Source organism: Mustela nivalis (genome assembly GCF_964662115.1).
Source record: "Mustela nivalis genome assembly, chromosome: 17".
Classification (NCBI taxonomy): domain Eukaryota; kingdom Metazoa; phylum Chordata; class Mammalia; order Carnivora; family Mustelidae; genus Mustela; species Mustela nivalis.
Genome location: NC_139036.1, coordinates 28,600,668 through 28,623,875, shown reverse-complemented (window position 1 = coordinate 28,623,875; position 23,208 = coordinate 28,600,668). Strand labels below are relative to the sequence as shown.

Here is a 23,208-nt window from a genome sequence, read left to right as displayed (position 1 = left end):
GACAATAGGGTCGACAATTGCCATACAGAAATTTTTCACTCATGGATAGTGGGTATAGAAAGATTACTTTAGAGCATTGCTTTGTTAATTGACATATTTTCTGGCCAGTTGATTTATTTGTTTGTTTATTTTAGCTTTTTTAAGATTCAACATAGCCACAATATTATCCAAAAATTGGAAGTACAATACAAATATATCTTTTATCCCCTGGAACTATTTGAGAGTAAAGTGATGACCTGATACTCCATCACTCTGGAATACTTATTTCTCTTTTTCTTATAACTACAGTAAAACCATAAAAATAAGGAAATTAAAACTAAGTCATTTCAGTTATCTAATACTCAGAACCGGCTCAGATTTTTTCAGTTATCTCAATAAAGCTTTTATAAGCAGTTCAGAATCATGTGTTGCATTAATGGTCATTTTGCTCTCTTCAGTCTGGAATAGTTCCTAAGTCTTTCCTTGACTTTCATGACCTTGATACGTAAGAAGATCATAGCCTTTGTAGAATGTGTTTCAATTTAGGGTTTTATCATAATTAGGTGAAGGTTATATATCTTTGGGAGGAATGCCACCGAAGCAATGCTTCCCATTCTACCATTCTACCCACTGCATTCTGTGAGGTGGCAAATAGTTTCATTTTGTTTTATTAATGATGATTACCTTGATAATTTGATTAATACGATGACTGGTAGGCATCACTGTCAAGTTTTTCTTTTTATAATTAAAGAGGAGAGGAATTAATAATTGTGGAGAGAAACTCTGAAACTTTATAAATAACATTTCCTCACTAAAAATTCACTTTATTCATTTTATACTTTTATGGACTCATGATTTCCCCTTTTATTCAGTGGATGATAATCCATTACATGATTTATTTAGATATTCAAGTGGGAGTTTACTTAAGTTGCTTGTGTATTTCTGACACATGTCTTCATTCTTGGAGCATTTCCTTACTTTCTGGCACAAGATGTTCCAGGCTTATATTATCTTTTCTCTGCTCCAGTACTGGATTCAGCCATTTTTCCAGGGAGCCCTGGTTCCTTTTGGCCAATAATATTTAGAAGCCAGGTTTTGAGTGTTAGTTTTGTTCATTGCCATTGGGATTGCTGTTCAAGGCCCTTTCAGCAGACAGAGCTAGGAATTATATGTGTGTGTGTGTGCGCACAAATATACACACATATGTATTTATATTTATATTTTTTCTATCTGTATGTTGAAAATTATGTGTTCCTATCCATATATCCAATTCCATTTCAACACCGGAGGGTTCATTCTAAGTTTTTTACTTTTTATTTTTTTAACTGAAAAACCTTGTTCCCACTTCTTCAAAAACGTAAATGAAATTACCATATGTTCCAACAATTTCATTTCTTGGTATATATCCAAAAGAATTGAGAGCAGATACTGAAACATATACTTGTACACCAATATTCATAGCAGCATTATTCATAATAGCCAAATAGTAGAAACAACCTAAGTGTCCTTTGAGAGATGAATGGATAAACAAATGTGGTATATACATACTATGGAATATTTAACCTTAAAAAGGAGGGAAATTCTGACATGTACTGCCATGCAGATGAACCCTGAAGAGATTATGCTAAGAGAAATAAGACAGACATGAAAGAACAAATACTGTATGATTTGACTTTGAATTTTCTTTTCCAGTTATGTGTTTTTATTATAGAAATAGAATTCTTTTTTGTGTATTGACCATGTAAACTGCAACTTTGCTAAATGACTTTTTGGTTCTAGTTGATGTTGGGAATTTTGTGGGACTTTGTAAGTACACAGAATTGTACATTTACATTCTCTAGTAAACATTTTACTTCTTTTTTTTTTTTTTTAAAGATTTTATTTATTTATTTGACAGAGAGAAATCACAAGTAGATGGAGAGGCAGGCAGAGAGAGAGGAGGAAGCCTTCATATCTTGGGGGGAAAGCATTCATTCACTCTTTCACCATTAAATATGACATTTGTTATCAGTCTTTTTTTTTTATTAAAGTATTTTATTTGAGATAGAGAAATCATAACTAGGCAGTGAGGCAGGCAGAGAGGCAGAGAGGAGGAAGCAGGCTCCCTGCGGAGCAGAGAGCCCGATGCGGAGCTCGATCCCAGGACCCCGGGATCATGACCTGAGCTGAAGGTAGAGGCTTTAACCCACTGAGCCACCCAGGCGCCCCTGTTATCAGTCTTTTGTATATGTCTTTTATCAGATTAAGAATTTTTTAAAAAAATATTTTATTTATTCATTTAACAGAGAGAGAGAGAGAGATCACAAGCAGGCAGAGAGAAAGGCAGAGAGAGAGAGAGGGAAGGAGGCTTCCCGCTGAGTGGAGTGTCCGATGCGGGGCTCGATCCCAGGACCCTGAGATCATGACCTGAGCTGAAGGCAGAGGCTTAACCCACTGAGCCACCCAGGTGCCCCAAGAAATTTTTTTTTTTTAATTCCTAGGTTGCTGAAAGTTTTTATAAGGAGTCGATATTGAATTTTCTCTTTTAAATTTTATTGCATCTCTTGGTAGGATCGTAAGATTTTCTTCCTATATCCTGTTTATATAGTGAATTACAGTGATTGGGTTTTGGTTGTGGACTCAAACTCACATTCTTGGGGGTAAAACTGACTTGGTCATTGTATAAGACCCTTTTTATATATTGCTGGATTTGATTTGCTAGATTTGCCAAGGCTTTTTGTGCATGCAAGTTGGATATTAGTCTGTAATTTTATTTTTTATAATGGCTTTGGTTTTGATATCAAGGTAATGTTAGCCTTATAAAATGAGCTGGGAATTACTGGTATTACTTCTTCCTTAAATTTTTGATAGACTCTACCAGTGAGGTCTTCTGGACCTTGCATCTTATTTTTGGAAAGGGTTTCATTTACATGTTTAAATCTTTCTTTTAATTTTTTAAAAAATTTATTTTAGAGAGCAGAGAGGGAAGAGGAGTTTGGGGGTGGGGGAAGGGGCAGAGGAAGAAGGGGAGAGAATCCTAAGCAGGCTCCACACTAAGTGTGGCGCCGCCCCATGCAGGGCTAGATCTCATGCCCCTGAGATCATGACCTCAGCTGAAATCAAGAGTCAGACACTTAGCTGATTGAACCACCCAGGTGCCCCTACACGTTTAATTCTTATAATAAATATGGGGTTATTCAGACTTTCTCTTGCTTTTTGAATTGGTAATTAGTATTTCTCAAGAAATTTGTCCATTCAAGTTTTTGAATTTATTGGCATAATGCTCAAAATATTCTCTTTTAAAAAATGTTTGCAGGATCTGTAGTAACGTCTCTTCCTTTCTGATATTCATAATTTGTTTCTCTTATGATCAATGTAGGCAGAGGTTTATAAGTTTTATTATCTCTAAAAAACAACTTTGTCTTTTCCATTTTCTGTAAAGTTTTTCTGTTTTCTACTCGGTTGATTTCTGCTTTTATCTTTATTTCCTTTGTTTCACTTTGGATTTAATTTGCTTTTTTTCTAATTTCTTCAGGTTTAAGCTTAGATAATTGAGTTTGGACCTTTTTTCCCCCCATTCTCCGACAGCAAGTGAAAGTTATACATTTCCCTGTAAGCACTACTTTATCTGTATCACACAGATTTTGATGTTAGGTTACTTTTTTTTCCTAATTTTTTTGTGATTTCTTCTCTGACCCAAGATTTATTTACAATTCTAAATAAACCTACTAAGTAGATGTTTTTTCCATAGATATTTTTCTCTTACTGACTTCTAGTTTAGTTTTGTGGGGTTAGAGAACATATTCTATGTGAATGCAGTTCTTATAATTTCAATCATCTGTTGGTAAATGCTCTGAGTTCTTGGTGAGAATATGTATTCATTTATAGACTACTGCTCATTTATTCAATATAGTCATCTATAAATGGCAGGTCAGTTTGGTGATTATGTTGTTTATGTCTTTTGTATTACTGATTTTTTTTTTTTTTTTAGTCTATTTATAAATTAGAGAAAAGTGCTGAAGGCCTTATAATCATGGATTTGGGCTGCTTTCAATTCTATCAATTTTTACTTCTTAGATTTTAAGTTTTGTTATTAGGAGTATACACATTTAAGATTATGTCTTCCTGATGATTTAACCCATCTGTCATTAGGAAAATCTGTTCTAAAATCTACTTTGTTTATTATTAATATAAGCACTCTAGCTTTTGATTCTTAGTGTTTGCATAGTATTTTTTCATCCTTTTACTTTTAACCCATATGTCTTTACATTTAAAGGATACGTAAATACATAAATGGACTTCTTTTGCATAGTTGAATCTTCCTTTTTTTTTTCCAATTTGACAACCTTTGCCTTTTAATTGGAATGTTTACATGATTTACATTTAATGTAATTATCACTATGGTTGCTGTATGTTTTCTATTTGCCCCATCTGTTTTTTATTCTTCTCTTTCTTTCTGCTCTCTTTTTGATTAATTGGACATGTTTTAGGGTTCTGTCTTTGCTTTCTTGACTATATCTCTTTTGGGGTTACTCTCAGGTTTATAATTTATAGCTCAAATTTGTCACTGTACTTTAAAATTTTTACTTCACATATAATGTGTAAAAACCTTCTACCACTATACTTTCATTTCCACCCTCATCTTTTGTGCAACTTTTGTTCTATATTTTACTGGATACACACAGTATTTTTTAATTAATTATTTTTATTAACATACAATGTATTATTTGCTCCAGGTGTACAGGTCTGTGAATCATCAGGCTTACACACTTCATAGCACTCACCATATCACATAGCATCCCCAATGTCCATAATCCAACCACCCTCTCCATAACCCCTTCCACACAGTATTTTATTACTTTTTTCAAATCATCTGTTATATTTTTAAAATATTTATTTATTAATTTGAGAGAGAGAGAACACAAGCGGGAGAGGCAAAGGGAGAGGGAGAATCTCAGGCAGACTCCAAGTTGAACACAGAGCCTTACAGAGGGCTCGATCTCACAACTCTGAGATCATAACCTGAGCTAAAACCAGGAGATGAATGTTTAACAGACTGTGTCACCCAGGCATCTCAGTTATATTTTTAGAATTTTAGTATTTTTATTGAGATTTTATTTTTGTAGGGCAATTTAAAGATCACAGCAAAATTGAAGAGAAAGTACAGAGATTTCCCATATATTCCCTACCCCTACCTACATGCATAGCCACCCCATTATCAACATCCCTCAATGGAATGGTACATTTATTACAATTAATGAAACTACATCAGCACATCCTAATCACCGAAAGTCCATAGTCTATATTACAATTCACTCTTAGTGTTGTATATACAATGGGTTTGGAGAAATGTATAACATTTATGCATCATTAAGAGGTCATACTGAGCATTTTTACTACCTTAACAATCTTTTGTGCTCCACCTATTCATCATTTCCTATCTTCTCTGAAAACTCCTGCAACCCCGATCTTTTTCCTATCTCCATAGTTTTACCTTTCCCAGAATGTTATGTATAGTTGGGAGTCAAATGAATGTAGCCCTTGGTTTGGCATCTTCTTAGTAATATGCTTTTAAGGTTTCTCTGTTTTTTCATGGCTTGATAGCTCATTTCTTGGAATGCTGAATAAATACTCCATTGTCTGGATGTCCCACAGTCTGCTTTTTTGTTCACCTGCTGAAGGGTTGGTTGCTCCCAAGTTTTGTATGAATAAAGTGGCTATAAAGATCTTTCTGCAGGTTTTTGTGTGGACATGTGTTCAGCTCCTTCAGGTAATTACCAGGGAGTATGATGGCTGAATCTTACAGTAAGAGTATGTTTAGTTTTGTAAGAAATTTCCAAATTGTCTTCCATTATGGCTATACCATTTTGTATTTCACTGACAATAAATGAGAGGACATGTCGCTCCATGTTCTCATCAGCATTTGGTGTTGTCAGTGTTCTGGATTTGGCCATTCTAATTATGTGTGTAGTGGTATCTCATTTTAATTTGCATCTCCCTGATATATGATATCAAGCATCTCTTCATATGCTTATTTTCCATTGTATATTTTCTTTGGTGAAGTGTCTAATGAGGTCTAGGTTAGGGATGCCTGGGTGTCTCAGCTGGTTAAGCATCTGTCTTCCATCTCAGGTTATGATCTCAGGGTCCTGGCATTTGGATTTAGCCCCTCATCAAGCTCCCTGCTCACAAATAAAGAAATAAAATCTTTAAAAAAAAAATAAAAGACTGGGGCACCTGGGTGGCTCAGTGGGTTAAAGCCTCTGCCTTCAGCTCCGGTCATGATCCTAGGGTCCTGGGATCGAGCCCTGCATCTGGATCTCTGCTTGGCGGGGGGCCTGCTTCCCTCTCTCTCTCTCTGCCTGCCTCTCTGCCTACTTGTGATCTCTGTCTGTCAAATAAATAAATAAAATCTTTAACGACAACAAAAAAAAAGGCTAAGAAACCTCATTTTTAATTGGGTTGTTTGCTTTTTTCTTAAGTTTTAAGAGTTCTTTGTGTATTTTGGATAATAGTTTGATTTTTTTTAAAGATTTTATTTATTTATTTGACAGAAATCACAAGTAAACAGAGGGGCAGGCAGAGAGAGTAGGGGAAGCAGCTCCCTGCTGAGCAGAGAGCCGGATGCGGGGCTCGATCCCAGGACCCTGAGACCATGACCTGAGCCGAAGGCAGAGGCTTAACCCACTGAGCCACCCAGGTGCCCTGGATAATAGTTTTTTACCAGATGTATCTTTTGCAAATATTTCTTCTAGTCCAGTTTATCAGTTATTTCTTTCATGGACACATATATATATATGTATATGTACATGTATATAATATTTTAGCATTCTAAAAGTATTTATGTATATATATATTATAAAGGTAAGTTGCACTTAATATACATACACACAAGAATACATGTTACCACTCTTGCAAATAAGTTATGAGTAAGGTTGAATATCTTTTCAAATATCTGGTTATTCCTTTTGTCACTTAGGTTTTTTGTCTTTTTCTTACTACTTTACAGGGTTCTTCAGTATTAGACCTTTATGTTGTGAATTGCAAAAATTTCTTTTTTTTCTTTCCTAGTTTGTTATTGTCTTTTGATCTTTTTAAAAAGACTTTACTTATTTGACAGAGAGAGACACAGTGAGAGAGGGAATGTAAGCGGGGGAGTGGGAGAGGAAGAAGCAGACTTTCCACAGAGCAGACTTTCCATAGGAGCCCGATGCAGGGTCCTGGGATCATGACCTACTCTGAAGGCAGATGCTTAACGACTGCGCCACCCAGGCACCCCATCTTTTGACTTTTTATTTATTTATTTATTTTTAAAAGATTTTTATTTATTTATTTGACAGAGATTACCAGTAGGCAGAGAGGCAGGCAGAGAGAGAGGAGGAGGTAGGCTCCCTGTTGAGCAGGGAGCCCAATGCGGGGCTCGATCCCAGGACCCTGGGATCATGATCCGAGCCGAAGGCAGAGGCTTTAACCCACTGAGCCACCCAGGCGCCCCTCTTTTGACTTTTTATAATGATTTTTATCATGCGGGAAATTTTTATTTTATGTATTCGAATTTGTCAGTCTTTTATGGCCTCTGGGTTTTGGTCATACTTTCTTACTCAGGTGATTTAAGCATTTTTAAGTTGTTATATTTAAATCTGAAATTTATTCTGGTGAGTAGTAATGAGATATGAATATGTAACCTTTTTTTTCCCCCTTGGATTACTACCCCATTATTCCAACATCAATTACTGATAGTTCTTGTCCCTACTAATTTGAGATGCAACTTTTATGACTTTATGATATTCTAGATTCCTTAATGTATCTGGTTCTACTTCTGGACTTTCTATTTTCTTTTCCATCAATATACAGTTTCAATTATTGTACTCATTAATATTTTATGTGTCTAGTTCCTCCTTATTACCTATTTATTTGTTTATTGTTTATTTTTACATATATATTTTAGAATTAGACTAGCTAAAAATAAATTCTTGACGTATTTTATAGATTATTTGGAAGAGAGTTGAATTCTTTATGATGTCTTACTATTTAAGACAACATTCTGCTTCCATTTTCTTTGTTTTTTTTTTTTTTCCTAATTTTCTTCAATACTGTTTAAAGTTCTCTTAACTTATTTTTCAGGTTTAATGAAGTATAATTGATAAGTAAAATTCTAAGATACTTAAAGTATAAATCATGATGATTTGATATATGTATAGGTTGTAAAGGGATTCACTCCATCTAATTAGTAAATCCTGGTAACACTTCAGTATATTTTTAAGTTGATTCCTGGGGAATTTGTCTTTTATTTATATATAATGGGGATTTTGTTCTTCAGTTACATTTTCTAATTTGATATGGTTTTATAAGATTACTGATTTCTCTCTTTCTTTTTACTAAACTACATTTACATTTACATTTTTTTTATCAAGCCACATTAATGAATTCTTTTATTTTAATACTTCCAATTAATTTTCTCCAGTTTTCCAAGTATATAATCATATTTTCTGTAAATAGTGACTATTTTATCTTCTTTGCAATTTTATGTAATATTTCCAATTTAAATGTAATAATAGTAAGATAGAAGAATCATATTTATTGTCCAGAATAGGACACTTTTGAGAATGAAGGTAATGGGGGGCATTATTAATAATTAAGTTGAAGCAACAGATATAAACTGAGATTGTCCTAGGCACATTGGGAAATAATGGTAATCATTGTCTTCTTTGAAATATTAATGGGAATGCTTCTAGGGTTTCTTCATAAAGCATGACAGTGGCTTTTGAAAATTATATATAAGTCATATCTGTAAATCTATAAATATATTAAATTATACAAGTTATATATTTATATGTAGATTATATAGTTGACTAATATATTAATTTTACATATAATTTTTTTGTCACGGTTGAGAAGAATCATTTTGTTCCCATTTTACTCAGATTTTTCATCAAGAATGAATATTAAACTATGGATATGAATATGATTTTTCACATTTTATTTTTTAATATGGTAACTACATTAAAAGATCCTAATACTGAATTATCCTTTTGTTCTTGGCTTTTTGGTTGTGTGTGTGTGCACACATGTAGAAGAATCCTATTTCCTATTAACATTTAGAATTCATTGTTAAAATATTCATATGTGAATGGTCTTGATCTCTTCATATTTTTGGTTAGAAAAAGTATATCCAGATTTGCTTTAGGATCAATGTACTTGTTTTATAAAAGGAATTTGTAGGGACACCTGGGTGGCTCAGTCAGTTATGTGTCAGCCTTTGGCTCAGGTCGTCATCCCAGGGTCCTGGGATTGAGTCCCGCATCGGGCTCTCTGCTCTGCAGGGAGCCTGCTTCCCTCTCACTCTTTCTGCCTGTCTCTCTGCCTACTTGTGATCTCTCTCCCAAATAAATAAATAAAATCTTTAAAAAAAATTAAAAAGAAAAAAGAGATACATTGATCCCAGTTTGTCTGACCACTGACCATTTGACCATTTGGTTAGACTGGTGATTACCAGGTCTCCATGATAAAGGCACATTTTTCTTTTGCAGTTAATAAGTAATCTGTGGGGTGATATTTGGAGGCAGTGTGACTATCTTGTTCCCCAACAACTTTTTGCTCAATGATTTTACCATCCATTTGGGTAGCTTTCAGGAATCAATTATTACATAGGAGTTACAAGATGGTGGTTTTAGAAACTCTTTCATTCTGTTTACATACAATTTTTAGCTGGTATTCTTTAAGAAAGAGCTTTTCCTTTCCCCCTCATCATCTTTGATTCTTTGTTTTCTTTTCTTTATTTGTTATAAACACCAGGTATGTCTACTGAAGCTGGCCCACGTGACTTACTATACTTTGAGACTTGTTGCTATAGGCACTCCTGTGTAAAAGGGCTGTTAAACCAAGAGAATTTTTGCTTTATGGCAGTTTGGTCATTTTTTTTATCATGAGATTATTCTTAAAATAAGAACTTTAATAGACTATAATTGTTATAAATTTAGGTAAAAAATTATACCACTTTGGATCTTTTTTTGATTAATTCTACTGAAACATAAGCTTTTCAGAAACTGGGGCAACTGTGTTAAGGAATTCCCATTTACACCAGGCAAGAAAGTAAACAGTAAGTGGAGAGTAGGGTAACAAACACTTACGGTATCAAAAAACAACCGTGAAAAGGATCTGTCTTAATGTGCTAGCCCATTGCAGTTTAACATATTGCTTACAACCTTCACAATAGAATTTGAGTGACTTCAGTTACACATTCCAGGAGACTGGCAGTCTGTTACAATCAGAGTCTGAACTTTAGAGCAGGCTAATTTACAGCGATGGGATGAAGAAAGTTGTGGATTTATATTACACACTCTCACCTGACACTGTATCTGATCCCTTACCTGCTGATTGACATCTTGAATGAGCTCTTTGAAGCAAGTTCCAGCTTAATTAAAACGTTTGCTTGGTTAGCAGTGATCTGTGAAAGCCTGTGATAAATATTGAATCAGGTTCACCTGCTGGTTGCTGTGAGTGGATAAACAGCTGCTTTGTGCAGTTTAATCATGAAACTGGCAGTAGAGTACTACTGTTTGAATTTTTTAAAAAGAATAGTTGAGAAGGTATAGCTATGTCACTTTTGCTATCTAACTAGAGTGTGTGCCTTATGTGAGATTTTGCACAACAGGCATTCAGTACCTGTTTAGATGGCTTGGACAACAGCAATTGGTTGATAAAGATTAACAATAAACCCTCTTTTTTATGTCTCAAAGATCATAGTATAATTCTACCTTCATTGGCTTTTTACTACTAGCTTTTTATGTGCATGGCATTCTGAAATTAAAAAGGGTAGTATTTTGGTTTTTTGCCAAGTTAAATGGTAGATGAAAATGAACTTACTAAGGCTTTGAGTTCCAACTTTTCCATAAATTTATTATGTATTTTATAACAACTTGAGGAACTCTTTTAGTTTTTTTTTTTTAATCTGTGAAATAGAGTTAGAAATAAGCAGTGGCAATAAACTGGGTGTTTTAGAATTATGTTAAAATTAAGTAATTAACAAACATAAAAGATAAATGAATTTACAAGCATTGGAGGAACCTTTGTAAAATTGCCTTCTTTGGACTATCAGCTTGTTTATTCCTTTACCAAATAAATGTGTCTGGCCAAGTTGGTTGTAATGAAAATGCTGTTTCCATTTGATTTTCATTATGAAATCAGATGTACATTTGGGAAGAAAGCCCTCACCCAGTAAGTCACAGTCTTCTTGAACACCTGAGGAAAGTTTGGACTGACTTTCTAGAAATGCACACAAAATTGTGTTTGTAGTTTCTGGGTGATCTCAAACCCTCTCTTCTGTAACAGTTCATGGATCCTAAATTAAAAACTTATTTCTTAATAAATGAGGTTGAAATATTTTGGTCAAGAGGTATTAAGATGAAAACTATTCTGTGTTAATAAGCAGCTGAGGAAGGGACTGTATTTGCTGTGCTCGATTTCTTTTGAATATTTAGCATTTTTCAGGTATATTGTCCATTACAATTCTTAGCTCTTAGTAGATTATTTACTACAGTGGGGGTTCCTAATTCTGTACCTAAAGTTTTATAGTTTCATTCCTATCATCAGTTTGTTTGGAATTTTAGGGGCAGAAAAAAATTTAAGTTATACTCGGTCTGCTCAACCTTGTTTTTTTTGATGTTTATCTACTTTGATACATGTTTTTTAAAATAAAAACTTTTTTTCATTACATCTTCATTACAGATAATATTCTATTGATTAAAAAACCCCACAATTTATTTATCCATTCTTTTTTTGATACACTTAGCTTGTTTTCCTCACTATTTAAACAATGCTGCAAAGAATATCGCTATTGTATCTGTTTAATGTGCAAGAGTTTCTCTACTATTTATACTTAACAATGTCATGCTGGGTCAGAGTGTCTATGTATCTTTGATTCACTAGATCACCAGTTTGCTCTACAAAGTGGATGTGCTACTTTATATTTGGGTCAGCAGTGTGTGAGAGTTGCTTCAAATCTTCTCGAACACCCTATCTGATGGATGGGAAATGGAATCGAATTACGGTTTTAATTTGCATTTTCCTAATTAGTAATGAGGTTAACATTAAACTATATATCTTTTCTGATGTTTATTGACCTTTCAGCTTTTGTCTTCTGTGATTCTTTTGTTCTTGATCATCTTTTGGATTTGTCTTTTAAAATGAATTTTTGGAATTTTTCATATGTTACAGATACTGGTCCTTGGTTATATGCAGAGCAGATACTCTTTCTTAGTCTGTGCTGCCTTTTTCTTTTCTTTTTTTAATAAAGGGAAGTGCAGTTTTAAATAGAAATTTTACACCCTAATGAGATTGTGTCTTCAGTCATTGTGTTTTTGGCGTATTGTTTAAGAAATCCTTTCCCACATTGGGATCATAAAGATATTTTCCTGTACAGAGTCAGAGACCTTATTTACTACAAAACACAAAATATTTACTCTTTGGCCCTTTACAGAAAAAGTTTGTTGATGTATGCTTTAAGGAGTCTCTTAATTGAGAGGTGTTTCCCGCCCCCCCTCCTTGAGGAACATAATGTAAATCCTGTTAGAAAATATTTGACTTAAAGTCAACTAATAAATTAAAATGTTTTTTTTTAATCTGAATTTTATGCCTTACCCTTAGGAATATGTTATAATTGCATTTGGTAAATAATGTAATTGAGTACTAACTTTAAACAATTCTGTAATTCATGATTGAAACTGGTAGTGATAAGCTCGAAAACCTGTGCTTTGTAGAACAATTAAAGAATGAAGCATTGTCAGTGAGATGAGGTAACCCCTGTCATTATCTTCTAGTTGGCTTGATATATCAGGAATTCTAATATTTCTTGAATGAATGAGATAGAACATATAACGTGTTTAGCACAGGGACAGCCTTAATAAATGTTTATTATTATCAATAATGAATATATCAGGATATGTATTTGTTGCGTACAACTATAAAGTGGCCCAAATATTAGCATAACAAGATGATTTTTCTTTTTGGCCTTGAAAATAACAGGTTGCCCTGTACTTTTTCCTTTACAAGCTAACGTTTTTATTTTGAAGTAACTTTTTGATATGTGAAGAACTTCAAATTAGCACATCAATTATGCATCTATTGGATAACAACAGTGTTGTATATGTACAGTACTTGGCTTGGTGACATAAGTCACGGTCCATCAATTAAAAAAATTTTAAGTTATAGTCATATGCAAAATACCATGTTTAATGAATGAGTTATATAAAGAAATATAAGACATAGTTTATGTCCTCAAGGAATTTACAGTGTGGTTGAAAGACAATACAGATATGGAAAGTTTCAGAAAAGTATGTAATTATTTTATGGACCTAGTTTTCCCTTTATTTCCTACAAAACTTCTTTTTAGTCTTTTTTCCTCTCTTTTATATACTTATTTTTTGCATCAATATACCCTTTTATGTCTGTGTTTAGAATCTAATTCATAGCCTTCTTTTAGAAGGTTACCTGATTTTTGAATTAGCAAAATAACTTCTCTGAAAATACAATAGTTCATAGCTTTCTTTTATTATTTTCCATTTTTAAAATGTATTTAGTCACTGTGCTCATTTTTATTTTTCAACTATTTAACTATAGTTTTTTTTTAAGAGTTTTGTTTATTTATTTAACAGAGATCACAAGTAGGCAGAGAGGCGGGCAGAAAGCCCGATGCAGGACTTGATCCCAGGACTCTGGGCTCATGACCTAAGCCGAAGGCAGAGGCTTTAACTGACTTAGCTACCCACATGCCCAACCATAGTTATTTCTCTCTCTATATATATATTTTAAAGATTTTATTTATTTATTTGACAGAGATTACAAGTAGGCAGAGGCACGCAGGGAGAGAGGGGGAGGCAGGCTCCCTGCTGAGCAAAGAGCCTGATTCGGGACTCGCTCCCAGGACCCTGAGGTTGTGACCTGAGCCGAAGGCAGAGGCTTTAACCCACTGAGACACCCAGGTGACCCTCTTAATATATTTTTTAACGGTTTTATTTATTTAAGAGAGTACAAGCAGGGTGAGGGACAGAGGGAGAAGCAGACTCCCTGCTGAGCAGGGAGCCCAATGCAGGGCTGAATTCCCAGACTTCAGGATCATGATCTGAACTGAAGGCAGATGCTTAACTAACTGAGCCATCTAGGTGCCCCTAGGCATAGAAGTGTTTTTTGTTTTTTTTTTTAAAGATTTTATTTATTTGTCAGAGAGAGTGAGCGAGAGCGAGTACAGGCAGACAGAGTGGAAGGCAGAGTCAGAGGGAGAAGCAGGCTCCCTGCGGAGCAAGGAGCCCGATGTGGGACTCGATCCCAGGACGCTGGGATCATGACCTGAGCCGAAGGCAGCTGCCCAACCAACTGAGCCACCCAGGCGTCCCGGCATAGAAGTTTTTATGTTGTTTTTGTGGGGAAAGGTTGGAGAAATTTATGAAACTTAAGACCTTGAAATTATATCTTCTTACTTGAACTTACAGCTTTGTGAAAGTGACAAGGACTCAGAATTTGGTCTTTCAAGATCAAATCTTATAATCTTTCTTCATTCTTTAAAAAAAAATTAGATATAGGGGCACCTGGGTGGCTCAGTGGGTTAAGCCGCTGCCTTCGGCTCAGGTCATGATCTCAGAGTCCTGGGATAGAGTCCCGCATCGGGCTCTCTGCTGAGCAGAGAGCCTGCTTCCCTCTCTCTCTCTCTGCCTGCCTCTCCATCTACTTGTGATTTCTTTCTGTCAAATAAATAAATAAAATCTTAAAAAAAATTAGATATATATTTCTATATTGTAGGACAAGAGAGAATAGAAATTGTTAGACATGAAGGAAATTTTCTAAAATCCATGATTACTGACCCTCTAAGAACAGTTTTGACTATCATAGATTTGAAATGTATTTTTTTTTAAGATTTTATTTATTTATTTGACAGACAGATATCACAAGTAGGCAGAGAGAGAGAGAGGAGGAAGCAGGCTCCCCGCTGAGCAGAGAGCCCGATGTGGGACTCAATCCCGGGACCCCCGAGATCATGACCCGAGCCGAAGGCAACGGCTCAACCCACTGAGCCACCCAGGCGCCCTGAAATGTATTTTTTTAAAAGATTTTATTTATTTATTTGACAGACGGAGATCACAAGTAGGAAGAGTAGCAGGCAGAGAGAGAGGAGAAAGTAGGGTCCCTGCTGAGCAGAGAGCCTGATGCAGGGCTCGATCCCAGGACCCTGGGATCATGACCTGAGCCGAAGGCAGAGGCTTTAACCTGCTGAGCCACCCAGGTGCCCCTGAAATGTATTTTTAAACAATTGACTCCTACATGTGGAAAAAATATAGCTGTCACACCCACATGCATCTCTTGCATTTCTTCATAGGTATGTAGGCTCCATGCCCAACGTGGGGCTTGAACTCATGACCCTGAGATCAAGAGTCACTTGCTCCACTGATTGAGCCAGCTATGTGCCCCTGTAGTTTTGTTTGTTTATTTGTTTTTTTTTTTTTTACTCCTTAAGTAATAATGGAATTTTGGTGTTATTTGGGTTGGGTTTTCTTGTCTTTTGTTGAAGTAAAAGGACTCTAGACAGTTTCTAACTATAGGAGAAGAAGCCATCTCTTAAAGGACTGCTCTGCCACTTTCAGGTCTTATAGGTTTTAGATTATAGGTTATAGATTTTAGATTATAGGTTTTAGGGAGCCTATATGTTTTATCTTTCTTGACATTCAGATATGTCGGATGAAAATGAATACTTTTTAATTTATTCTCCTCTTCCTCATGCAATCTCTATAAGATCAAAGGTCAAAAGCAAAAGGAAAATATATCTTTGAAAGATAAACCTAATAGCTTGTTAGCAGGAGAAATACTTAATTAAAGGTACAAAATTATTTAATTTTGTTCATTTATTGTTTAAAGACGGCTAGGTCAAAGTGTTTCAGAGAGTCCATTAAGTGTTAGCCTATTAATTGGATTGGAGGATATTAGGACTTCTGTCTTGGCTGTTTTCAGTATTCTTTCTCTAGTTTTCTTTCAGAATTGAAAATAAGTGATTTTTTTGTTCTGTTTTTTAAAGATTTCATTTATTAACTTGACAGACAGAGATCACAAGTAGGCAGAGAGGCAGGCAGAGAGAGAGGAAGGGTAGCAGGCTCCCTGTTGAGCAGAGATCCTGATGCAGGGCTCGACTCCAGGACCCTGGGATCATGACCAGAGCCGAAGGCAGAGACTTTAACCCACTGAGCTGTCCAGGCGCCCCTGAAAATAAGTGATTTTGGTGCAAATAATTCCAAATGTCTTTTTGAAGCCTCTCTTCTCTTGCCACATTCAGTTTTTTTCTATATTAAGTGATTGTACCAAATCCTTTAAATAGAACTTCAGTAGACAATCGCACCTGAAGAAATAATTTTTTAATATTGCAAAGGAAAAAGAATCAACGTTCTTTCTTAATTTCCATCTTCTACAATACTTGCCTAAACAACCACTAGAAAACCATGTTCTTAGAAGATATAATTGCTTCAGACCACTGTAAGACATAATGAACAAAAACATGTTTGATATAGAATTAACCATAGCTTATAGTTTTATCAGTTATGGAGTGAAAACCAGATTTAAAGTACCTAAATAAAGCTGCTATAATGGGAAAAGTTTTCTGAAATTAGTTCTCGATCTTTTATTTTTGTTAGTTATAGCTACTATCATAACATTTTAAGATAGGGAGATCCTTTTTTAAAATTACTAATGCCAAATTCATCCCTTTTAAAAGTAAAAAAAAAAGTTTTAATATAAAACAGCATTATAAAACTGTATAATAGCATCCCTTTTTATTTGAAAAAAGTTATATAGGAGATATATATGTATGAGGGTCTGTAGGTTATATATTACATTATTTGTCATAGGTGGTTGACTCATTTTGTTTATTTCAATATTGTTTGGACTTTTGGTTAGAAAAAAGTGGAATTAAAATGAAAGGTTTAGGTGGTAAAGCTTTAAGTGGAATTGATGTTGAAAGTGTTTCATCAAAAGGGAGGTTTTTGAAGCCTTGAGAGAAGACCACTTTATTAGATTACTTTTATGCTTGGATATAATATATCCATATAGTATATAGCATTCCAATATTCAACTTAATATTCAGTATTTAATTTATCATATCATAGGGAAGAGAAATAGTATAATTGAGTGAAAAGATTAAAAGTATTGAAAAGTAAACTAATTCTGCTACCTAGAGTTATTTTACCTCATTTACTAGGTTAATTAATTAATGTGATCATTGCAAAGGCCAAAAAAATTGAGTCAGAAATATCATGATATAATTTGCATTCCATTTTCTGTATGACCATAAATTGTTAAATATTGCAACATATGTAACATAAACCACATGTCAGCTGTTTCCTGCCTCGCTGTTGACAAGAGCTCCATTCATAACTCTTCTTTTTATCCTTTCAGTGAATAAGTAATTATTCAATATAGAAGGCAGGATATTTGGAACTGGCTATTTAATGTGGCAGCACTCTGTAATGAAATCTGCTGCTACTGGCAACTTGAGAGGGGAATGTAACAATTCCAGCATGACTGTAACTTTATCTGCTTTGACTGACTGTTTATTTGGCACATCAGTGAACCTTTTATCCCAGTGAGTGACAGCTCCAGAAGGGTCACATTTACATCCATTCTATCATGTATTGTAATATTTAATGGCGGACAAGGTTGAGCGAGACTGGGAGTAATTTGAACTTGCTTTTCTACCGAGTTGAGGCTAAAAGACAGCTTGATCCCCAGTGTTGTGGTGTAACATGCTATGACTTAGCATTTGTTTATGAAGGCTACTCTTACTGATTATAATTAAAAAAAAAGTCTTCAGTTAAATGGTGTATTTGTTCAGTTGAACAAATTCTCTTAAGCTACTGTGCTATTTAGCTTTTTTTCCCCATCAGTGACCCCTTCAGTAACTATTTCACAGTATTTCTCTTAAATGAGACTGCATTTTGTCTCATTTGTATAGTAATTGAGATTGAGGAGAGAGTAGTTATTAAGAACTCATGGTTCTAATGGATAGCATTAAATAGAATAGTCTTAAGAACTCATGGTTCTAATGTATAGCATTAGATTTTTTATTTTATTTTTGAGTTGGGAAACAGAAGAGGAAAATCAGGTAAATTACAGACTATGTTCCTGCTGTTCCATATGTTGTGTTTAAGGAGACATTTATCTAATTATTTTAATTATGGAACTGAATTATGAGTAAAATTGTTCAGAAAAAGCTGTCATGAAAAATTATACTGATGGATTTGAATTCCATGACAGGTAATCAAATTTCAGATGTACTTGTTCCAGACAAACAACCTGCCTTTATTAATACATATTAATAATTTGCATCCATTTGCATCCCTATGGTAGATAATATTTTTCTTATATTTAATGATATTTTAGATTTGACTTGATATTTCTATTTTTTGCAAGCTATATTTAAAATGCTCTTTAAAATGTTGGTACAGAATATTTGAATGGGCTATGCTGTGAACAAAAATAACATTATCAACTCTAAACTGTAGTATTACGAGTTTACTTGAAGCCTAAGCAAAAATGAAAATTGTCCTCCATTGTATCTTATTTTTATAATTAGAATTAAAACCTCTTAGAACATTTAGAATTTGAGTGTTGGAATGATATGTTAGAAAGCCATGCAAATGTGGAAACGTTGTTTATAACTTTGAAGAGTGCAAGAAAACCAATTTGAAATGGAATTTGTATTTTTTTTTTCTTTAATGGCAAGTTTTAGATGATGTAATATCTTGACATTTCTCTTTGGTAGTTGTGTTTTATTACTTATAGGTTCTGATTTTGTGAGAGGTTTAATAACATTTTTTGTGGCATGCCAGACATAAATTGTTTTTTCTTTCCTTTGTTACAGACCCCTGGTCACTGTTCCAGGTGTTGTTGTTCTACTAAACAAGGAAGTAGTCAAGATTCCTCAAATGCCACTAAGAAGGATCATGGGGGGAAGTCCAAGATACCCAAAATATATTTTGGGACACGCACACACAAACAGATAGCTCAGATTACTAGAGAACTCCGGAGGACAGCGTACTCAGGGGTCCCAATGACTATTCTCTCCAGCAGGGATCATACTTGTGTCCATCCTGAAGTAATAGGTAACTTCAACAGAAATGAAAAGTGCATGGAATTGCTGGATGGAAAAAATGTGAGTAAAGTTATTTTGTTTTAGAGAAAAAAATAAGGCTGAAAAGATTCAATTTGCTCAATTTTCTACACATTCATTTTCTGTTTTAAATGTGTATTTCCTGTGATAATCAAATAACTTACAAAAATCAAATTAATTGCTAGTATTGCTATTTTTTGAAAAGTAACTTTACCATAAAATCTTTCTACATCAAAAACTGATGACGTACTGTATAGTGACTAATATAACATAATGAAAAAAAGAAAATCGTAAGTTTAAAATGACAGGTTTTGGTTTGAAAGCTTTGGGATATTTAATTCCTTGAAATTAATTCCCATTTTAGTCAGATACCTTCTTACCTCATTGAAATCCCACTACCAAAAATAGTCAGATATGGATGATGTCATAGGAGGAGATAAAGTATTTAAATAAGTTAGTCAAATTTGATCTAATTAATATATTTTATATGTTTTAAAACTTAATTAAAAGATAGTTTATTTAGGGTCTCTTTCTGAGTAAATTTTTAAAAGCTTTTTAGTTAAATGAGAAATATAATTATTATCCTATCTTGTAATTTTGATTAGTATAAACTTCTCTTTCAAAAAAAGTTATATGAAATTATTAACTTTAAAGATACGTCATTGGTGGTTTTAAAGTATTCCAGGGAAATCTTGAATATGAATTTGGTCAAGGTAGAAATTGAGAAGTCTTTCTTAGTAAATACACAATTTTTTTGATGGTATTAGTTTGGTAGTCTGTACATTTAATAACTTGTTTAGTCTGAAACTGGCTACAAGTCTGGAATACACTCAGAATTTATTCATGAATAATAAATTGATAGTCTGTGAAATGATCAGTGACAAATTAATATATTCTGAAAGTTCTTTCACTAGTATTTTGTCGAACAGAGTTGGTTCTAGAGTTGGTTCTCATGGTCTCAAAAGATCATGAGCCATAGCCCCTAGAGTTTCATTTAATTGGTATATCACTTTCTACCCATGTAATGTGAATAAGTTATTTTGTATTATGCATTTCTTTCTCCTTGGTTATAAATACTTGAAGATACCTGCTTTTAGTTATTTGTCTGGACCTAATTCTGCCTCAGAATGCTTAGCTCATAGCCAAACACGAACACTCTTTTTCTTGTTCTCAAGTCCTTAGGGTAATTTGGTATTGTAATGATGGCCAATTACAAAGTCACTGTAGGTGTCTGTGTTTACTATGGCTGAATTACCAAAGCGAAATGATAAATAGATAACTGGCAGTTTGGGTAAAAAGGAGTTTGAAGTGTGATAACACTTCAATTGACAGTCTCCCCTCAGGATTGTGTTACACTGCTAAAATGGATGAGCCATTCTGGTTTTGCTATCATTCTTCACAGGAGTGTCGTTCTGAGTGCCCTTAAAGTGTAAACTTTCTGATTTTTTGGCTTGATCCAAAGGCACATGTGTTTTTGTTCACTGTTTCTTTTACGAAAGTGCTCCTATACTGGAAAAGCAATGCATTTATTTGCTGAAAGTTAATTTTTGTTTCAATTAAGAAAAAATAATTAACTAGCACCAGAAATAATTCTACAAAATTATTTTAGGTATGGAAAAATATGTTTTTTTGTGAAGATGAGATTTAATGGTTAATAATCAGGCTCTCATTATTTTAATGTTGGGTCACATTTTATAGATGTGTCCATATGTACATATCTATAGAAGAAGAATAAATGAAATACATCAAAATGTTACTAGTACATTCTTTCTGTTATAGAATTATAGATAATTTAGTAGAATTTTTGTACTCCTTTGTATCTTCTAGATATTTTATAGTGAACACTCTTTATAGTTTTCCCTAAGACATTCCTCTCTCCCTTTCTCCTTTCTTCCTTTTTTTTTTTACTTACTTATATTTGATTAAGTAATACAGTCTCATGGCTCAAACTGAAAATATACAGAATTGTTTATAGAGAAAAATCTCTCTCACTGCTGTCCTAAAGTCACTTAAGTATCATCTTTGAAAGCAACCAGTGATACCATTGTTCTTTTGTATCTTTCAAGAAATATTTTTGCCTAATATCACTTTATAGTCAAAGCAAAGGCAAAACAAGCACAATTAAAAACTTTTTTCAGGTTAATTTGGGGTATCTAGAGCTATACTGATCTGGAGCTCTGTCTGAGTCAACTAATAGAGTTTCTTTAAAATGGTTGTGATTATGGATACAGTATAATTTCTCTCCTGTAAAATCTTTGTGGTTTTAATGATGTTCTGAAAAAACTGAGATAAACTTGTTTTATTCTTTTGTTCCAGCATAGATTCACATTTCAGTAATGCCTGTTTATTTTTAGGGCAAATCCTGCTATTTTTATCATGGTGTACATAAAATTAGTGATCAAAACACATTACAAACTCTTCAAGGGATGTGCAAAGCCTGGGATATAGAAGAACTTGTCAGTTTGGGGAAAAAACTAAAGGCATGTCCGTATTACACAGCACGAGAACTAATAGAAGATGCTCACATAATATTTTGTCCTTACAACTATCTTCTAGATGCACAAATAAGGGAAAGTGTGAGTAACTGTGTGAAAATTAGAACTTTTCTCCTATGTATTGGAATATGAATGATCAATGTGAAAGCTTTTATATGTTTTACTTTTTATTTTATTTTTTTTTTGCTTTATATTTAATTTATGTAAATGTGTAAGCAGATTAGAGTACTGAAAACATATACTGAAATGTATTAAAAACTGAATTTTAGATCTTAACATTTTAATGTCTAAAGTAATTAATACTTTTGAAGATCTAGTAATTTATACTTTTAAAGAGCTAGTACTGAGTGGGATTCTTTTTTTTTTTTTTTAATATTTTGTTTATTTATTTGACAGAGAGAGAGAGAGAGAGAACAAGTAGGCAGAGTGGCAGATGGAGGGAGAGGGAGAAGCAGGCTCTCTACTGAGCAGGGAGTCTGAAGCGGGGCTCAAGCCCAGGACCCTAGGATCATGACCTGAGCCAAAGGCAGCTACTTTAACCAACTGAGCCACCCAGGTGCCCCACAGAGTGGGATTCTGATGGGGTTTTTTAGCCTATAATAATGACATTTTGGGCTTGACAGTGTTTTGTTGTGGTCATTTATCTTGTGCACTGTAGTATGCTAAGCAGCATCTGGTTTTATCCACTAGACACTGGTAGCACCCTTAACAGCTGTCACAATAAAAAATGTCTCCAGACGTTGCCAAATATAACCTGGGGACAAAATTACTTCTAGTTGAGACCCAGTAATAAGTATCATTCCTTCTATTTATGAATGGTCAGAATTATTTTAAAACATTCATCTGAAAAATCTATAGTTTGAAGAACTTTGGGGGGAGAATATGTATACTATGTAAATTACGCTTTGTGAGATTTTAAGAAATGAAGTTTGGATATCGTATCTGTGTTTATTTGCACAGTTCTTCTTAGAACCATCCAGTTGTTGTAGCGTAAGAGAAAAAGTGAATTACTTTGGGGAAGCCTGGGTGGCTCATTCTGTTAGGCATCTGACTTTTTTTTTTCTTTTAAAGATTTTATTTATTTATCTGACAGACAGAGATCACAAATAGCAGAGAGAGAGGAAGGGAAGCAGGCTCCCTGCTGAGCAGAGATCCCAATGCGGGGCTCGATCCCAGGACCCTGTGATCATGACCTGAGCTGAAGGTTTAACCCACTGAACCACCCAGGTACCCTAGGCATCTGACTCTTGATCTCCGCTCAGGTCTTGATCCCAAGGTCATGAGTTTGGGCCCCACTTTGGGTTCCCCACTGGGTATGGAGCTTTCTTTAAAAAAAAAAAAAGAATAATTTCATATATTCACCTGTTATTCTTCTCTCTAGATCTGACTGCACAGCTCTCATTAGCTTTCTATTTAAACTTAATTGGCATTATTATGTTTAATATTCCTGCTGTCCTCTTATTTGGTTTCCTCTTGGCTAGTTCCCTTTCATTTGAGCCACTATACATATCAATGCCAGGTCAGTCTTCCTAATATTACATTCATTACATCTTTCTTCTGCTTGAAAATATATTGCACTCTTGGCTCATGAGTTAAAGTCCATATCTCTTA

At 34.2% G+C, this 23,208-nt stretch overlaps 1 protein-coding gene across 5 annotated transcripts in view; it reads left to right on the top strand.

The window, feature by feature from the left end:
* Window positions 1–23,208, top strand: part of BRIP1 (BRCA1 interacting DNA helicase 1) — a 189,525-nt gene that overhangs the window by 44,560 nt on the left and 121,757 nt on the right. For all 5 annotated transcript variants that reach the window (XM_082705892.1, XM_082705891.1, XM_082705893.1 and 2 more), the window contains 2 exons: window positions 18,854–19,144; window positions 21,457–21,678. In XM_082705892.1, coding sequence (XP_082562018.1) covers window positions 18,854–19,144; window positions 21,457–21,678 — 513 coding nt within the window. The remainder of the gene's footprint in view (window positions 1–18,853; window positions 19,145–21,456; window positions 21,679–23,208) is intronic.